At 37.7% G+C, this 15,261-nt stretch overlaps 1 protein-coding gene across 1 annotated transcript in view; it reads right to left on the reverse strand.

Annotated features, from left to right (window-relative positions):
- The window catches only part of LOC127651082 (PHD finger protein 14), a 130,905-nt gene that overhangs the window by 22,930 nt on the left and 92,714 nt on the right, over positions 1-15,261 (reverse strand). The window contains exon 17 of the mRNA XM_052136803.1: positions 1,402-1,519. Within this exon, the coding sequence (XP_051992763.1) occupies positions 1,402-1,519 (118 nt within the window). The remainder of the gene's footprint in view (positions 1-1,401; positions 1,520-15,261) is intronic.

The raw sequence follows: 15,261 nt of genomic DNA on the forward strand, positions 1-15,261 counted from the left end.
TGGGTTGATGGTGCTGGCCAATATCCCATATGAACAGATATTATGGCAAATGGCAAGTATGTGCAGCAAAAGGCAACAAACATGTACAACCTTCAATTGCTGAAGCTTTGAACCCTAGGGAATTTTTTTTCAATTGATTCTCCACACAAAAAGCAAACAATTATGTAGCTATGTTTATAGTTGGTAGAGGTCTTCACAGGTCCACAAATGTGTGCCCCAACCCGAAGATACCCGGAAATGTGCTATCCTGAACAGACCCAGACCGTCTATTATTTGAAAGTTTGGACCTGGACCCAGACCCGTGCAGAACCAAGAAATGCCATAAATGTACTACCCGGAAACGACTCAGACCCATCTATTATTTGAAATCTCATCACGGACCCGGCCAGGACATGCAGACCCGACTGAACCCGATCGGCACAAATCCCACAGCAAATCGCTATTAAAAAGTTAATTTACAAGTTGTGAATATAAAACTTTGTGTCTTACCTAATGCAACGTTAGTAGCCTTCTCTCCTGTACCTGACCGTGACGCATAAAATCCATTCTCCTTGCCAAGAAAGTTGGTATAATAACATCCATGTTGTTCCTTTCTTGCTGATTGAAAGATCACGTATAAGCCACTCATTATTTCAGCTGTCCAAAAGTCCACTTGCTGTCAGAGTGGCGGATGACAAACACGACTTTGCAGCTTTGCAGTTTTTTTTTTATGTCGCATAATAAGATAACTTACACTATTTGCCCTTTTGAACTATAGTAACGATTGCTCGTTCAGTGCCACGGCTGGTGACGTTAGCATTACTAATTTGAATTAAAGCACCAATCATCAATTTGTAAAGTCATCACATCACTGCATATGTTAAACAGACCCAGGACCCGAAGTACAAGAATGGGACCCGACCCGGACCCGGCTGACCGGTTAAAATATGGACCCAAACCCGTACGGGTCCCGGGTCCTCGAGTTCAGGTGGACCTGTGAAGACCTCTAATAGCTGGATATATGAAGCCGTTTAACGTGGTGGAGAGTTCCTTTTTCAGAAACATTCTAGAGTAAATGAAATTGTAGCCTGCCGCTCACACTTTACTGACATTATATTGAGACATATTTGTTAAGAGACAAAATGGAACAAGTAGCCATATTTATATCTAGAAAAAAAAAAGCCGATATAGATCATTGATCATCAGGAAAATGTTCTGATTATTGATGTGTGAAAAGGCATAGATCCCAAGGCTAGTACTTATGCAGTTATCAATGTAAACCAACAATCTGAATAAAGCCTACAATTTTTAGGACAACCAATCATCCAAAATAGAATACTGGATGAAGGCAAGAATATAGCTGTAGCAACCCCATAGGGGAATTTTCATTGAAGTCCTGTCTACATATCAGTTTACTCTCACCTTTGATGAAGAGGTGTCACATTCCTGACAAATCCATCCATAGCCTGTTTTTTTGGGTGACTTTTTCAAGGGAGGGTCCAGACAGCCAAAGTGGTAACATAGCAGACACTCATCACACCTGTGAGGAAAACAGAAAGCGCATTAGCAGCGAGAATACAATAAAATGTGGCTGCCGTGTGACCACACACACACACGCACACAAGCACATACGCACACACAAACACACAAACAGCTTATACCCTGCCCAAGAGGCCAGCATGGCCCTAAACAAGCAGGTATGATAGATGGTGACAGAGCCATTTGCTGTCAGGTAACAGATGCTTAATAGATTCAAAACACATTGGCACACAACCTCTCACACGGCCTTGTACAGCCATCATAAAACACGCTGCTCGATTGGTCCAGCTGAAATGAGTTTCAGCTCATCCTGTCGATAAATCTCTATAGGATTTTTATTCCAGAGTCAAGGTGTCAAGAAAGAGACTGAGATTCTGTCCTTAGTTATAGTTCTGCTCAACCATCATTGGCAAAAATCAGTTTTTTAAGTAAAACATAAAAGACCACCATCTTCCTTCGATTGAGTTGTTCCATTTCAAAACAGTGTCTAAAATGTTAAAACGGTAACCCACACATTTTAATTCAGTTGTTACTTACCCTGATGATGTTCTAAACCTACATGCTGTAATTATTTGCTTTTTTAACAATCTAACTTTTCTATGCAATGGCACTTCATAGAGGAGTGGTGGTGGCGTAGTGGCTAAAGCACAGGGCTGTTAATCAGAAGGTCCTTGGTTCGATCCCCATGGCCACCACCATTGTGCCCTTGAGCAAGGCACTTAACTCCAAGTTGATCTGGGGGGGGATTGTCCCTGTAATAATTGCACTGTAAATCGCTTTGGATAAAAGCGTCTGCCAAATGCATAAATGTAGTGAACATGTCCTTTAAGTTCTAAAAAGACATGAAAAAATAATAATATGAAAGTTGTCCATATGACTTATATGCAATATTCAAAGTGTTCTGAATTCATATGATTGCTTTTGTGAGGAACAGACCAAAGTTAAAGTAATGATTCACTGATAAAATTGCCTTCCAGTGAGCTGTTCAAGGAAAATTCCAGATTTACCACAAAATCTAATTTCGACTCATCCCCCCTTTTCTTTAAAGAGGCTCTATTATGCTTTTTGGGATTTTACCAATGTTTTTTTCCTTCAGTGTGTACTATAGCTGTTTGTGCAAGTAAAAGGTCTGCAAAGTTACAAAGTCCACACCAAAGGGAGTTACTATCTCCCATAGAAAACACTACTTCTGTACTGCCTGAAATGCCTGGTTTGCAGTCCAGCCATTTCTTCTGTGACATAGCTACGTCACTATGTAACACATTTGCATAATGCCCACCTCAGGAATGAGCAGCTCAGGAAGCCTCGGGAGCTAAAACTGTGTGTAAGGGCTTTACATTTTCGACACACACTCTTAGCAGTTGACCAATCACAACAGACTGGGTCAGCTGACCAATCAGATCAGACAGGGCTTTTTGGAAAGGGGGGCTTTAAAGAGACAGGAGCTACAACAAAGTGTTTTAGAAAGAGGGTGAAAAGAGGTGCTGCGGCAATGTACAGTACGAGAAGAATAATGTGTTTTTTCTGATAAACACTTTTTATTGATTCAGACACGACACAGAAAAGCAAACATATATACACACCAAATCGACTTTTAACCTCCATTGTTCCCTTTCGCCCTCCCAGTCCCCAACCCTGAACCTCAACAAATATCCCTGTGGTCCCACTTGAGAATACACACAAAACAAACAAACAAAAAAAATATATATATATATATATAAATAAAAAATATTAATTACACACACATAAAACTACATATCTCTCTCCACTTCCTCCCCGAGAGCCTTCCAACAATGCCAAATAGCTGCCCCATTTTTATTAAATAACTCCAAGTTTCCCTGCCTTCTATATGACATTTCTTCAAATGCTGCCACCCTGCCCATCTCTATGCACCACTCCTGAAATCTAGCCGACTTCCATCCCCTAAGGATGACCTGCCTGCTTATCATAACACTGACTAGGACCCAAATTTTACACATTTATCCCCTATATTATTGACCACCCCCATCGCCTATAATACAGAGTCTGGGCAAAATGAAATTTGAGTGTCCAATACATCACACATAAAACTCTGAACCCTCAACCAAAAATGTTGGATCTTAACACACCACCAAAATCATGGTTTGTGTCCCCATCTTCTGATTGGCATTGCGAGCAGTTGGGTGTGTATTTAAGACCAAGCCTATACAATCTATAGGGTTCCAAAAGAATCAATGTAAAATCTTAAATTGCATAAGGTGCACCCTTGCATCTCTAGATGTAGACTTGATGTTTTTTTATCCTAGCCCACACTCCCTCCTCCAATACCAAGTTTAAATCTTTCTCCCATAATCTCATGAGAGATGTTGAAGCTCCATCCCCCAGACTCTAAATTAGCAGGGAGTAATTTACTGATGCCTCATGACCTTTTCCAAAAGCAGTAATGACCAGTCCCAGTGTATCTGCCACTTTTGTGGGGTGTATGCTAGTCCTAAAAATAGTACAAACCATGTGGCGCAGCTGTAAATACCTAAATAATTGAGACCTGTGGATCCCAAAATGTTGAACTGTATTTTCAAAGGATCTCAACACTCCACTCTTATATAGGTCACCGAGTGTATTAACATCCCACACAATCCACTCTGTCCAGCAGAAAGAGTACTTATTAATAAATAATTTTGGGTTCAGCCACATACTCAAAGCAACATTTAAATAAATGTCTGAATTAAACACTCTGGACACGTTTGTCTATACCGTGTGCAAATGCGAGATAACTTAACTTCTCCTATTCGTTTGACAGAAAGGCTTTGCAATGCGAAAGGGGCAAGAAATTCCTATTCAATACAAAACCAGGGAAGAGCTCTCTCTCAGGTGGACGTGACCAATGAGCGAATGCATAATAATAAAACAAAATCTTGGGTAAGCATAGCCCACCTTTGTCAATCGGCCTATGCAATTTACTGAAATGTAATCTGGGATTCTTTATGAAGGACATCACTTGCTATGGACATGTAAATGTTTTACGGCCATCCTTAGCATCTATTCTCAATTTGGCCAGGAATATCAATGCAAAAGCGATCTTTTGCATTAAAAGAGCCCACCCAGGAATTCCACCATATCCTGTCCCTCCACTCCCACGATATGGACATTATTCCGTCAGCTACGGTTTTCCATTTCCTCCAACTTCTCCCAGACATGCTCCAAACCCACCTTGGTCGCTAGCTGATTAGCAGATATTTCCCTTCTCCGATGACTCAAGGTAATCGATCCGTTTCTCGACATCCCCCACTCTTGTAACCATATTAGTACATTTCGCTTCCATGGTGGTGATCGATCGACGTATCACAGTAAGATCCTCCAAGTCAGCAACGACCTTCGTCAGCATAGCCGACATGTTCAGCATCTCCCGCCGCATTTCCCGAATCTCTCTAATTAAATCGACTCCCTGGCTTGAGGCCTGATCGGGGGTGTCAGCTTGAGCATATAAGTGTCAATGTCAATGTTTTAATGTCTCCAGAGCCCGAGGATTTTGAATTCTTTTACATTTTGTTCCTCCTTGAACATAGTACAGAATATATTGAATCTCAACGGTTTATGTCATAAAAAGTATTAAAACTATAAAATTGCTTAGAGCTCGTCGTTCACACGTCCGATCCTCGCATGGCATCACGTGACTAAAAATAATATGTTTTTTTAACATAAAAGCATGTAAACCTATTCTAGTAGACCCCCAAAATAAAATTATGAACCTGTAAATGAGCATAATATGGGCTCTTTAAAGAAAGAAAAAAATAGGCTTTATATGTGTACAGAATACAGGACTGACTGACCGCAGATGTGATTATTCACAAGTGTAGCCATAGCAACGCTGCAGCGTCTCAAACCTGTGAAACATGAATGCCGCTAGTTTAACCCATTTTTTGTTTGCAGTATTTGAGCAAAGAGATTATCCACTAGAGATGAATTATCATCTGACAATGTTTAGTTAACTGCTGTCAACAGAAACAGGTGTTTTTTTGGCAATGCACATCTAAACAGCTGTTGTTAAACAGTGAACGCACTCTGAACTGTAATGTCCAGGTTACCCCGAGACTGCATGGCAGATGAGAGAATCTACTGAAGAGACAGACAACCTGCAATATGTGAATGAAGACACATACCTCTGGAAGTGAGATTTAAACCAGGAGAAGACGGACACATCTCACACACGCCATTAATCACATCATTAACAACGAGTAGTTAGGTTCCATACACACTGCGTGGAATTTTTGAAAATGAGGTTACCATTACCTAGAGTTAATATGGTTTTAGAATGTGGTTGTTACTCCTGTATTTTACTGAACTGTGTGTGTGTATACAGAACAGGATTAAGCACTAAAAGGTGAACTGACAACCAAATTTAGTTGCACTGTGTACGTGGCCAGTGAGGCCCTTACAATGGAAATAAATGGGGCCAGATTTTGGAGGATTTAAAGGCAGAAATCTGAATATTCAAATTTTTTCATATTACTTAAATGGATTATTCTGTTAAAATTGTGTATTATTTGAGCTATAAAGTTGTTAAAATCAACGTGTTTTTTTAATTAAACGGTCATATTAGGGATTTAGAATTTACAGCGTTACATCATTATACTAATGAAGTTGTAAAACTGGACATAACCTTACACAGAAAAGGTTAGTAAGCTGTTTTATCATACTAAAATAATGTTAACATGCATATTGTTTAAGTCTTGTGGATATACTTTTAAAACAGTGAGTATTTTAATGTTTATGGATTGGCCCGATTCACATCCATTGTAAGTGGCCACAATATTCCTTTAACCTGAAACTTCTGCAACTACTGCAATTCAAAGTCAGTGAATTAAACTCATGAACCATATTAGTTCAGAGTTGATCTGGTTCATGAATCATACTGAATGATTCATTCAAAGCTCATTAACTCAATTATCCAGTCAGAGCGATTGTCGAGTCAACAGCTCACTGGAGGGGAAGATTATCAGTGAATAATGGCTTAAATTTATGTCTGTTCCTCACACAAAGCTATTGCATGACTTCAGAGGACTTGCATGGAATATAGCACACAAGTAATCTGAAATATATTATCATTTTTTTCCCTTTAAGTTTAAATAGTAAAATACCAACCTATTTTATTTATAAGATTACTGTAAGAAGTTCTCATTTCACATTCCTGAGCTGCAATTGCTCAAGACTCACATGCCCTTCACCCTGCTGTCCAGCTCTCCCCTCTCCTACCTGTCCATAATTAACTAATTATTTTGTAATCAATAGAATAGATTCTGATTTGGCAATGTAAATCAGATAAAGCCGATAAGAGCCGGCAAGGTCAATAGGCTCTTTTCCCATCCTCGTCTTCATTACGGGATGGAGAGGCACCCCTGTCTTATCAGTGAGTCCGCAGGATGGGGGAGAGTGGGAGAGAAAAAAGAGGGAGACGGGCAGACGCCATCTTTTTTCAGTCAGGCGGCGGAGTGGAAACTTCAAAAGGGACTTTTGCAAGGCAGGGTTGTTCTTTGTGTAAATGAACCCAATGCTGTGTGACGTTGAAGCCCTTTTCAAACTCAGGCCCATCAATTACTTCAAATGCTAATTAAAAGGACTGGATGGGATGTGGCTCAGTGCTAATGAGCATATAGCCTTATGCTCAAGACACAAGCACACCTTCTGACAACACAACTGTTATATAGCAGGAAAAGGCTAACCCAATCACATTAATAGTTTTCTGGCCAATATTACTGAATATTACTGAGAAAAGACCAAAAGCAGTGCTGTTCTCTGCTATATTAACTGAAATTATTAAAGAATTAGTTCACACACAAAAAGCAATTCTTGCCATATTGACAAAGTTCATAGTGACCAGCGGCTGTCCAGCTCCAAAAAGGACAAAACACACCAAGAAAGCACCATATAAAGGAGAATAAAAGTAATCCATAAGACTTTAATATAAAATATGTCAAGTCTTCTAAAGCCATATTATAGGTTTGTGTGATGAACAGACTCATATTTAAGTCATTATTCACTGCTATGTTTCCCCTTCACCAGAAAATCATTTTTAGCCTACTTCAGCATCCATAACCTCCTGAGACCCGAGCGTGACTGCTATGTGCATTTTCCATTTCCCTTTTTGATTTGTAACAAGTAGCAACTAATAAGCAAAAAAATAAAAATAACATTCTAGAGAAAATTGTTTTCCTAAAAATGTATGTCAGTGGGACTAAGTTATGAAATATTTAATAATAACAAGCTGTAGAAAGTCAGATTTTTTTTCTTCAAATAGTTTTTTATGTTTCTAGGAGTGTTGGCTATTTATGTTTTTGAGATGTTACAGATATTACAGCTGATTTTCTGTAAATCTGAATAAATAATTCTTATTCAAATTAATGGCCAGAATTCTCCAATCACTGTCAACCATGTTAAGATACATTTTAGCATTATAAATTCTGAATCTGTGTACTGAATACCATTGTCCCATGTCTGCCAAATATGTAGAGTGTTCCAAACTTCATCTGCAGCCTAAAACTGAACTTTTGATTGGATGTTAGGAGTGAATGCACTTAGCTGCATAGAAAGCTATAGATGTCCCTTGCTTCCTATTTAGTGAATGACTTAACCTCCAGTGTGATCTCTGTCTGCACAGGTCACAGAACAGTTTAATTTATATTAAAATGAAGTGAAATGACCCACAGATGTGTTAACATTGAAAGTTATTCAAAATAACTAACATGTTTTTGATTTAAATATTTTTGAGGGAATAATGTCCCAAAATCCACATATGTGGACATCATGTTTATATGAGCGCTGATGTGCAAAATTGTTATGATTTTTTTAAAGCTGCACATCAAACGAAACTAGAAACTACTCTTATACCCAAACAAGTTTCAATGAAAAAACACAAAAATGTTTCTTACCAGAGGCAAAGTGCTGGTTCTGCACCCGTAGAAGTGCTTCACTGAAATTGACTCCATACTGTTGTCACGTGACTCAGTGCGGCAGAAGTTTAACCCTTAAATGACAGACTAGAGTGTTTTGCAAACAGTATTCGGTCGGTTTAAATTAATGAAAATTATTTGTTGTGTATAGCAAACCAAAATACAACATCCACAGATTGGGACACAGTGTCACACAAGGTTAAAAAGGGTATGGTTAAAATGGTTAAAAAATAGTAATGCTGTTTGTTGTCAGTGGCGTAGACGCGCCATATATAAATCATGATGCAGACGTGAGCTTAAGTAGGGGTACATTTTATCAGTTAATGATGACTTGAATTTCGGTTTGTTTCTCACAGAAATCTATTGTATGACTTCAGAACACTTAGAATATAGCACAAAGGTCATATGGACTACTTTTATGGTGTGTATTTGCACTTTTTGGAGCTTGAGAGTCCCTGGTCCTTATGAATTGTCAATGTACGCGAAGAACTGCATAGTGACACTTTAAAACAACAAATGCATAGGAACAACATAAAGGTGAGTAAACAGCAATTTTTATTTGTGAGTGAACTCTTCCTTAAAGTAAAAGAAGACCCACAAACATGTAGCATAGACTGATGTTTGGCAGGTTTACACGATATCAAAAGCATCTTTTAAAATGAAAGATAACAATAATGCCACCTCCTCATATTCAACAGAGTAACATAACGCAAGGCTGCACATGCATCGGTCTGTTTCTGACTAAGCAACCAGAAAAAACTTCTGAAGTCCTAAGGGAGCCCTTCAAGGTGCCTTTGTGAAAGGGAATGAGACTATTATTACCTGTGGTTACCATGCCAACCCACTATTTCCCCTGAGCTTGTCGGAGCTCCAACAGGGCAGTCAAAGACAAACACAATTAAGAATTCCCACTGGATCAACACTAGTCTAGGACCTCAAGAAGACAAAAGTGTAACTTATCAGTTTGGATGGTTCAGTTATTAAAATAAATGTGCATAATTCGGGTGCATGGGTTATCGTGACTCAAAATTCAAGCTGGTATTTTCAGACACAAGAGCATCAGTTTGGTCAAATATTGATGTTGGCATTCTAACTCACTTGTTAAATGGGGTCTGGGCGTGGTGCAGGCCTGTCAAGCTCTTCCACACCAGACTCGGTAAACAATTATTTAAGGACCTCGCTTTGTGCACTGGGGCATGCTAGAATTGAAAAAGGCACTCCCCAAACTGTCGCCATATAGTTGGAAGTACACAATGCCCTAAAATGCCATTGTATAGTTATAGTATATAGTATAGTACAGCATTATAGTTTGTATTAACTGGAATTCATTGAGAAACAAAACTTGTTAATTAGGTGGTGTCAAAATACTTTTTGACATTTCATCAACTATTTAGTATTTAGCAACTTAGCCTGTAATTTCATAAGCTCATTTAACCCTTTAAAACCTGAAGCTATTCCTACCTGAGCCCAGGTAGTCTCTGTTCACCAGTGATGTGACATTAAAAGACAGGCTTTTCTCCAATGTAAATTCTGACTTCCCGATATACATTTGAAAGTCAATGGTGTAGCCGTTGACATCAGCCATTACAAAGAGTTTTATGCCCCACATGGTGGGCTTGGCTTTCATATATTGCTTGAAGGAAATCCTGGCTTTAGTGGCAACCACACTCTCATACACAGAAATGTGCTGTTTAGGGTGGTAAATAGACATGCACCTGTTCCTCATAATGTCCAAGAATGGTTTTACTCTGTGGAGATAGTCATACTCCTCTGTGCCCCATATATCTTATCATTCTCTGCATCTTCCATTGGATCACTGATATGCAGATTGTAGATGTTCAGGAAATTATCTCTGGACATCACGGTGGCAGGAAAGGGGACATGAAATGGAGTCTTCTTCCTCCAAAAGTCCCTTATTTTTTGCCAGTTCTATAACCCATAGAGCATATATCAACCCATGTGAATTTCCAATCCCTCTCCATATTTCTCACCACATTCATATTTGTGATTGCACACAAGATATTTATGACCTCTTCATCAAAAAATTCACTGAAAATATAAAGTGGACACTGTTTCCAAAAAATGAGTGGAGGCTGCACTAAGGGTTTCTTTTGGGGGTAAACATTGGAACATTGTGCACTATATCAGGGTCTGCCTCTATCTTGCACACTGTTTGTGCCTCGGTATGCTCGGTTTCTTCATGTTTCTTATCAATATATTTATTGTGACAGAGCAATGAGAAAATGGCTTGCCCACGGTGACAGACTGTCAACTTAAAGCTGCCTCTTTTACATGATCCTCCTCTGTAGTGAGAGAGAGAGGGTAAAGGAAAAAAATGAAAAAATGAAAAATACCCTTCAGTTTGCTCACATCCTATTATACTACCTCGCCATAAAGGTTGCCTTTCACTCGTTAGTGGAAGAGTTAACGAGAACTAATACCCTTCTCTTTTATTTCAACATAAATAAATAAAACTATTTCAGTAAGACAGCCAGCTAACAAGAGCCAGTCTTCCATAAGAAAACATTACACTTGTGGTTTTAGAACTACTTAAAGCTATGTTTAATATAGTCAGTATAGTCATAGCAAGTCTTACATGCAACATTTTCTGTGACAATTTTTTTTGATAGAGAATCCTTACAACTATGAAGATAGTCCTTACTACTAAAAGATATATTTCACCCCAAAAAATTAAAATCACCCTCGTGTTTTTTTTTTGTTTTTTTTGTGCGTACAATGGAAGTAAATAGTTAATGAGACTACCTGCTAAACATTTCCTTTTGTGTAAAATAGAAAAAAAAAGGAATACGGTTTTGGAACAACATGAGGGTGATTAAATGAGACAGAATTTTCTTTTTTGGGAGAACTTTCCCCTTTAATAACTAAGTAACATTTCCAAACTAAATATATATACACCGGGTGATTTTTTTGCCGAGTCACTTATAATTATGTTTTGTTATTAGTGTATCAGTTCACTAAATTGTAATATGCATAACACAAAAACAATAAAAAAGGAAAATAAAGTGTTTTCCATGCAAAGTGTTTGTTTGATCAAACCAACACTAGTATTGATTCTTGTCTTAGAATTTCCATTGTTGCAATATCAAGCAAACGTGCAGCTGATATAAAATCAACAAGCAAAATGCCGACTGTAATTACAAATCTATCCTCAAGTCCAGTTATTTTGCGCAGGCAGATGTGCAGACAAGTTATGATTACAAACACACAAAGGCACACCAGATGACTCAAGAGGTGAAATAATAATTTCTGTTTCCTGTGTAAGCAATGCATGGCATATACGGCAGTCACATGACAAAAGAACGAACGATTCGGACCAAAGTTCAAAAGTGAACTTACAGCACCTATGCGGAGGTTGAGCAATGCAAATGCACATCCAACCCGAAATGAACGAATCACTCTCTGAAACTACTCATTCTTCTGAGTCACATAAAAGATTTTTCAAAATGAACAAATCGTTCATGAACAACCTATCACTAACAAACACAAACACACACGGGGCTGAGCAGGCATATCTGTACAGTAAAGGGGAATTTAAATCACCCCAGTCTTCCTTGCAAAAAGAAGACAAATGACCAAGAGTTTGTGTGTGCTGCGCGAATGAGGACGCGGCTATTGCTGCACACAGTTGCCGATTGATTTCGTATGAATCTCCCACTCGGGCAAATAAAGAACGAGTGAGATACTCATTAGTTTTCTGTGGAGGGAATGTTTAAGACCTGCGACAGCCATGGAAGGCTTGAATTTTATTAGTGGGGCGTGCCCCGATACACCATTTACTCTTTAATTATTTAGCCTTAATTAACCTTTTGTAACATTTGTTGTGTATCACAGTTTAATATCTTTGAATTAAAACACTGCTCAGTGATACAGACCCAAGCTGACAGACAGCCATATAATTACTTAATTGGAATTCAAATGACAATACCCAATCATCATTGGCAGATCAACAGGAAGTAACCTTCCAAATGAACTTTTATTTTTTACTTTCCCACTTTCATGTGTGACAAAGAGATCTATTATAATGGGTTTGCTTTCTTACTGACTACTGAGAACAAATATATTTCTACCCTTTGTGTAAACACTTCCTTTTACAAGACATTTTGTTTATTCAATAGTGTGTATTGTCAACAGAAAATACATAATGCATCACTGCTGCTCTGTTCAAAGCAATAGTGAATTTTGAACTGCAATAATGAAATGTTGTTCTGACATCTTGATACAGGGGAAACCATTTGATTTATAATTAAGCGGACACACTCTCATACCAGAAAAACATCATAAGTTTCCTCCATCAATAGGCCTATGATCAAACTCTACATTATATTTCTATCAAGACCCTTATGAGAAGAAGCATCCATTCAAAAGGAGACATGAGCTGGACATGAGTGGATTTTAAAGCAACTTCCAAGAAAAATTGTGTCTTTGATAATGATGTACCAGGGGCGGATTAAGTGATTTAGGGGCTCTAGGCAAAGTACAGGAATGGGGCCCTCTTCATTGTTATTATTTTATTATTAATTGTGGTATGCCATGAAAGAAGAAAAAAAAAAAAAAAAAAAAGTGGTAGCTCATTCAAATAATCACTTAATCACACAATTTTCTTCAACAACATTCTTTAATTTCTTTCAATAACATAAAATTGCAATCTTTAGCAAATCTAATACAAAAGTTATTTCTAGTTCTTTTTCAGATGTGCTCATTGTAGCAGCCTGGTGCATTTTAAACAAAACTTGGCTACCAGATGAGTCTGTCTCTTCTCACAAGAGTTGCCTATAGCAGCCAGCCAATCAGAATGGATTTTCTGCCAACTTTCATTAAAAAGCATAATAAATAATCACTCACATTTTAATTAAACCCCTATCCATAACAAATGTTGATATAATTACATGTTTTATAACCATTAATACTCATGTTAAAACTACACTATGTAACTTTTGGCCCTCTAGTGGTTTAAAAATAAAACTGCATTCATCTTGCGGAAGAACATAGTTTTGGTTGTGGTTCGGCTCTGCTCCTCTATGTACACATGAATATAGGATATCTTAGAGCAAATGGACAAATACATAACGAAAGAATGGAAAAGAAGGATATCCGAAAGCATGCCATCTGAGCAGGTAAGTGCCATATCTTATGAAGTTGTTTTGACATATTGGAAACACTGATGTTTTGAAATAAATTAAGTTGCAAACATTCATTAATATAAGACATAACGACTGCTAGTTTGATAAGGTCAAGCATTGTAAAGTTTTTATAACTGCAGGATATTCTGAACAAATAGACCACTGTAGTAACTAATTTATAGATTGTTATTGTTACTAACCAGTTGGCAAGCCTAGGACTAAAGGATTTATTTATACAAGTTATTTTCGTTATAAAGATAAATACACACCTGTGCTAGCAAGTGAAACGTTCTGCACTGATTACAGTATAAATATTGTATTTCACTACACACACACACAACTATACATAAACCATATCAATAACATATCTTAACTGTTGAGTAAAGAAAAAGCCGTCTCTTGGTCACTTTTAAATCCTTTCATTTGTCGCCACCTCTGAAAATCCAAGCCGATGTTCATTTGGGTTTTATTACGGACTCTGTTTATACAAACGGTGATTCCCCAGATGTTTGCGGTTTTGAATGATCCATGGTCAGTTTTTCTCGTTCATTGTGACAACAATCTTTCAGCTTCAGCTACTCCCACACAAGCGCAACAGTAGCACAAGCTTATTTTCTCTGTGCATGGATATGACGTCAACACGCATGGGCGAATGACGTATGTATGCAATTTTCCACAAAATCCATCCGTACAGCTATAAAATATAATTCGTTATTATAGGTTTATCAAAGTGTATTTGGGTAAAGACATGGTTTGGAACTCTCTCATTAATAACATTTTGTAATCTTTTAACAAAAAAGTTAGAGTAGCTTTAAGATAAATGATTTCAATTTCTAAAACTCCAACACACCACAGAATATGAAGGCCTAGTTTCTTATTCCCTGATTTGTAATTAAAACACTATTTCTTTGATTTTAAATACATGTTTTATTAACATATTCATTGTGGTGCTTTATAAATATAGCACTAATCTGAATAGGCAAGAGGAACTCATCCCATTAGAGAAAAATACTGAATCCAGTGTTTCCCAGTTATAAGCTCACACTACTAAAACCCATCTTCTAGAAGTAAAGCATCTAGACACAAAGATTTTAAAAAAAAAAGAATAATACCTCAAGAATATTCAAGTGATCACCTCTACCGCTCTTTTTTACATGCAGTCCATAAACTTGTGGTTTGCGGATCTAGAACACGGCTGTGTGACCAGAGCGCAGCGCAGAGGTAACATTACCTCAACCCTGAAAGCATGGCCATGTGCTGAAGTTGGAACACTTGAGACTTCCTTGCCAGTTACCTCCATGAACTTGAGTAATTGTGTAAAACCTTGGAATATTCATTTCAGGCTTGATCTGAGCAGGTTGCTTCCATTGACGGTGCTGAAAATAACAGCAATATTAATCATATTGGTGTGATAACAGCGATATTTCAAGTTTCAGCATATGTTATTTTGCATTAATAATAATAAAAAATATATATTTTGTATTTTATGGGGCCCTTAGCTTTTAGGGTTCCTAGGCGGTTGCCCACCTTTGCCTAGTGTCAAGTCTGCCTCCGTGAGGTAAAATTATTTTAGATTAAAAAAAAAGAAATGAAAGTACGTATTTCACATGACTACATTTGGCCAGTTCAATCAAGTCATGACTTTATGAAAATAATTTACTTCAAAGGAATAGAAT

The sequence above is a fragment of the Xyrauchen texanus genome, chromosome 10, assembly GCF_025860055.1.
Source record: "Xyrauchen texanus isolate HMW12.3.18 chromosome 10, RBS_HiC_50CHRs, whole genome shotgun sequence".
In the NCBI taxonomy this organism is placed as follows: domain Eukaryota; kingdom Metazoa; phylum Chordata; class Actinopteri; order Cypriniformes; family Catostomidae; genus Xyrauchen; species Xyrauchen texanus.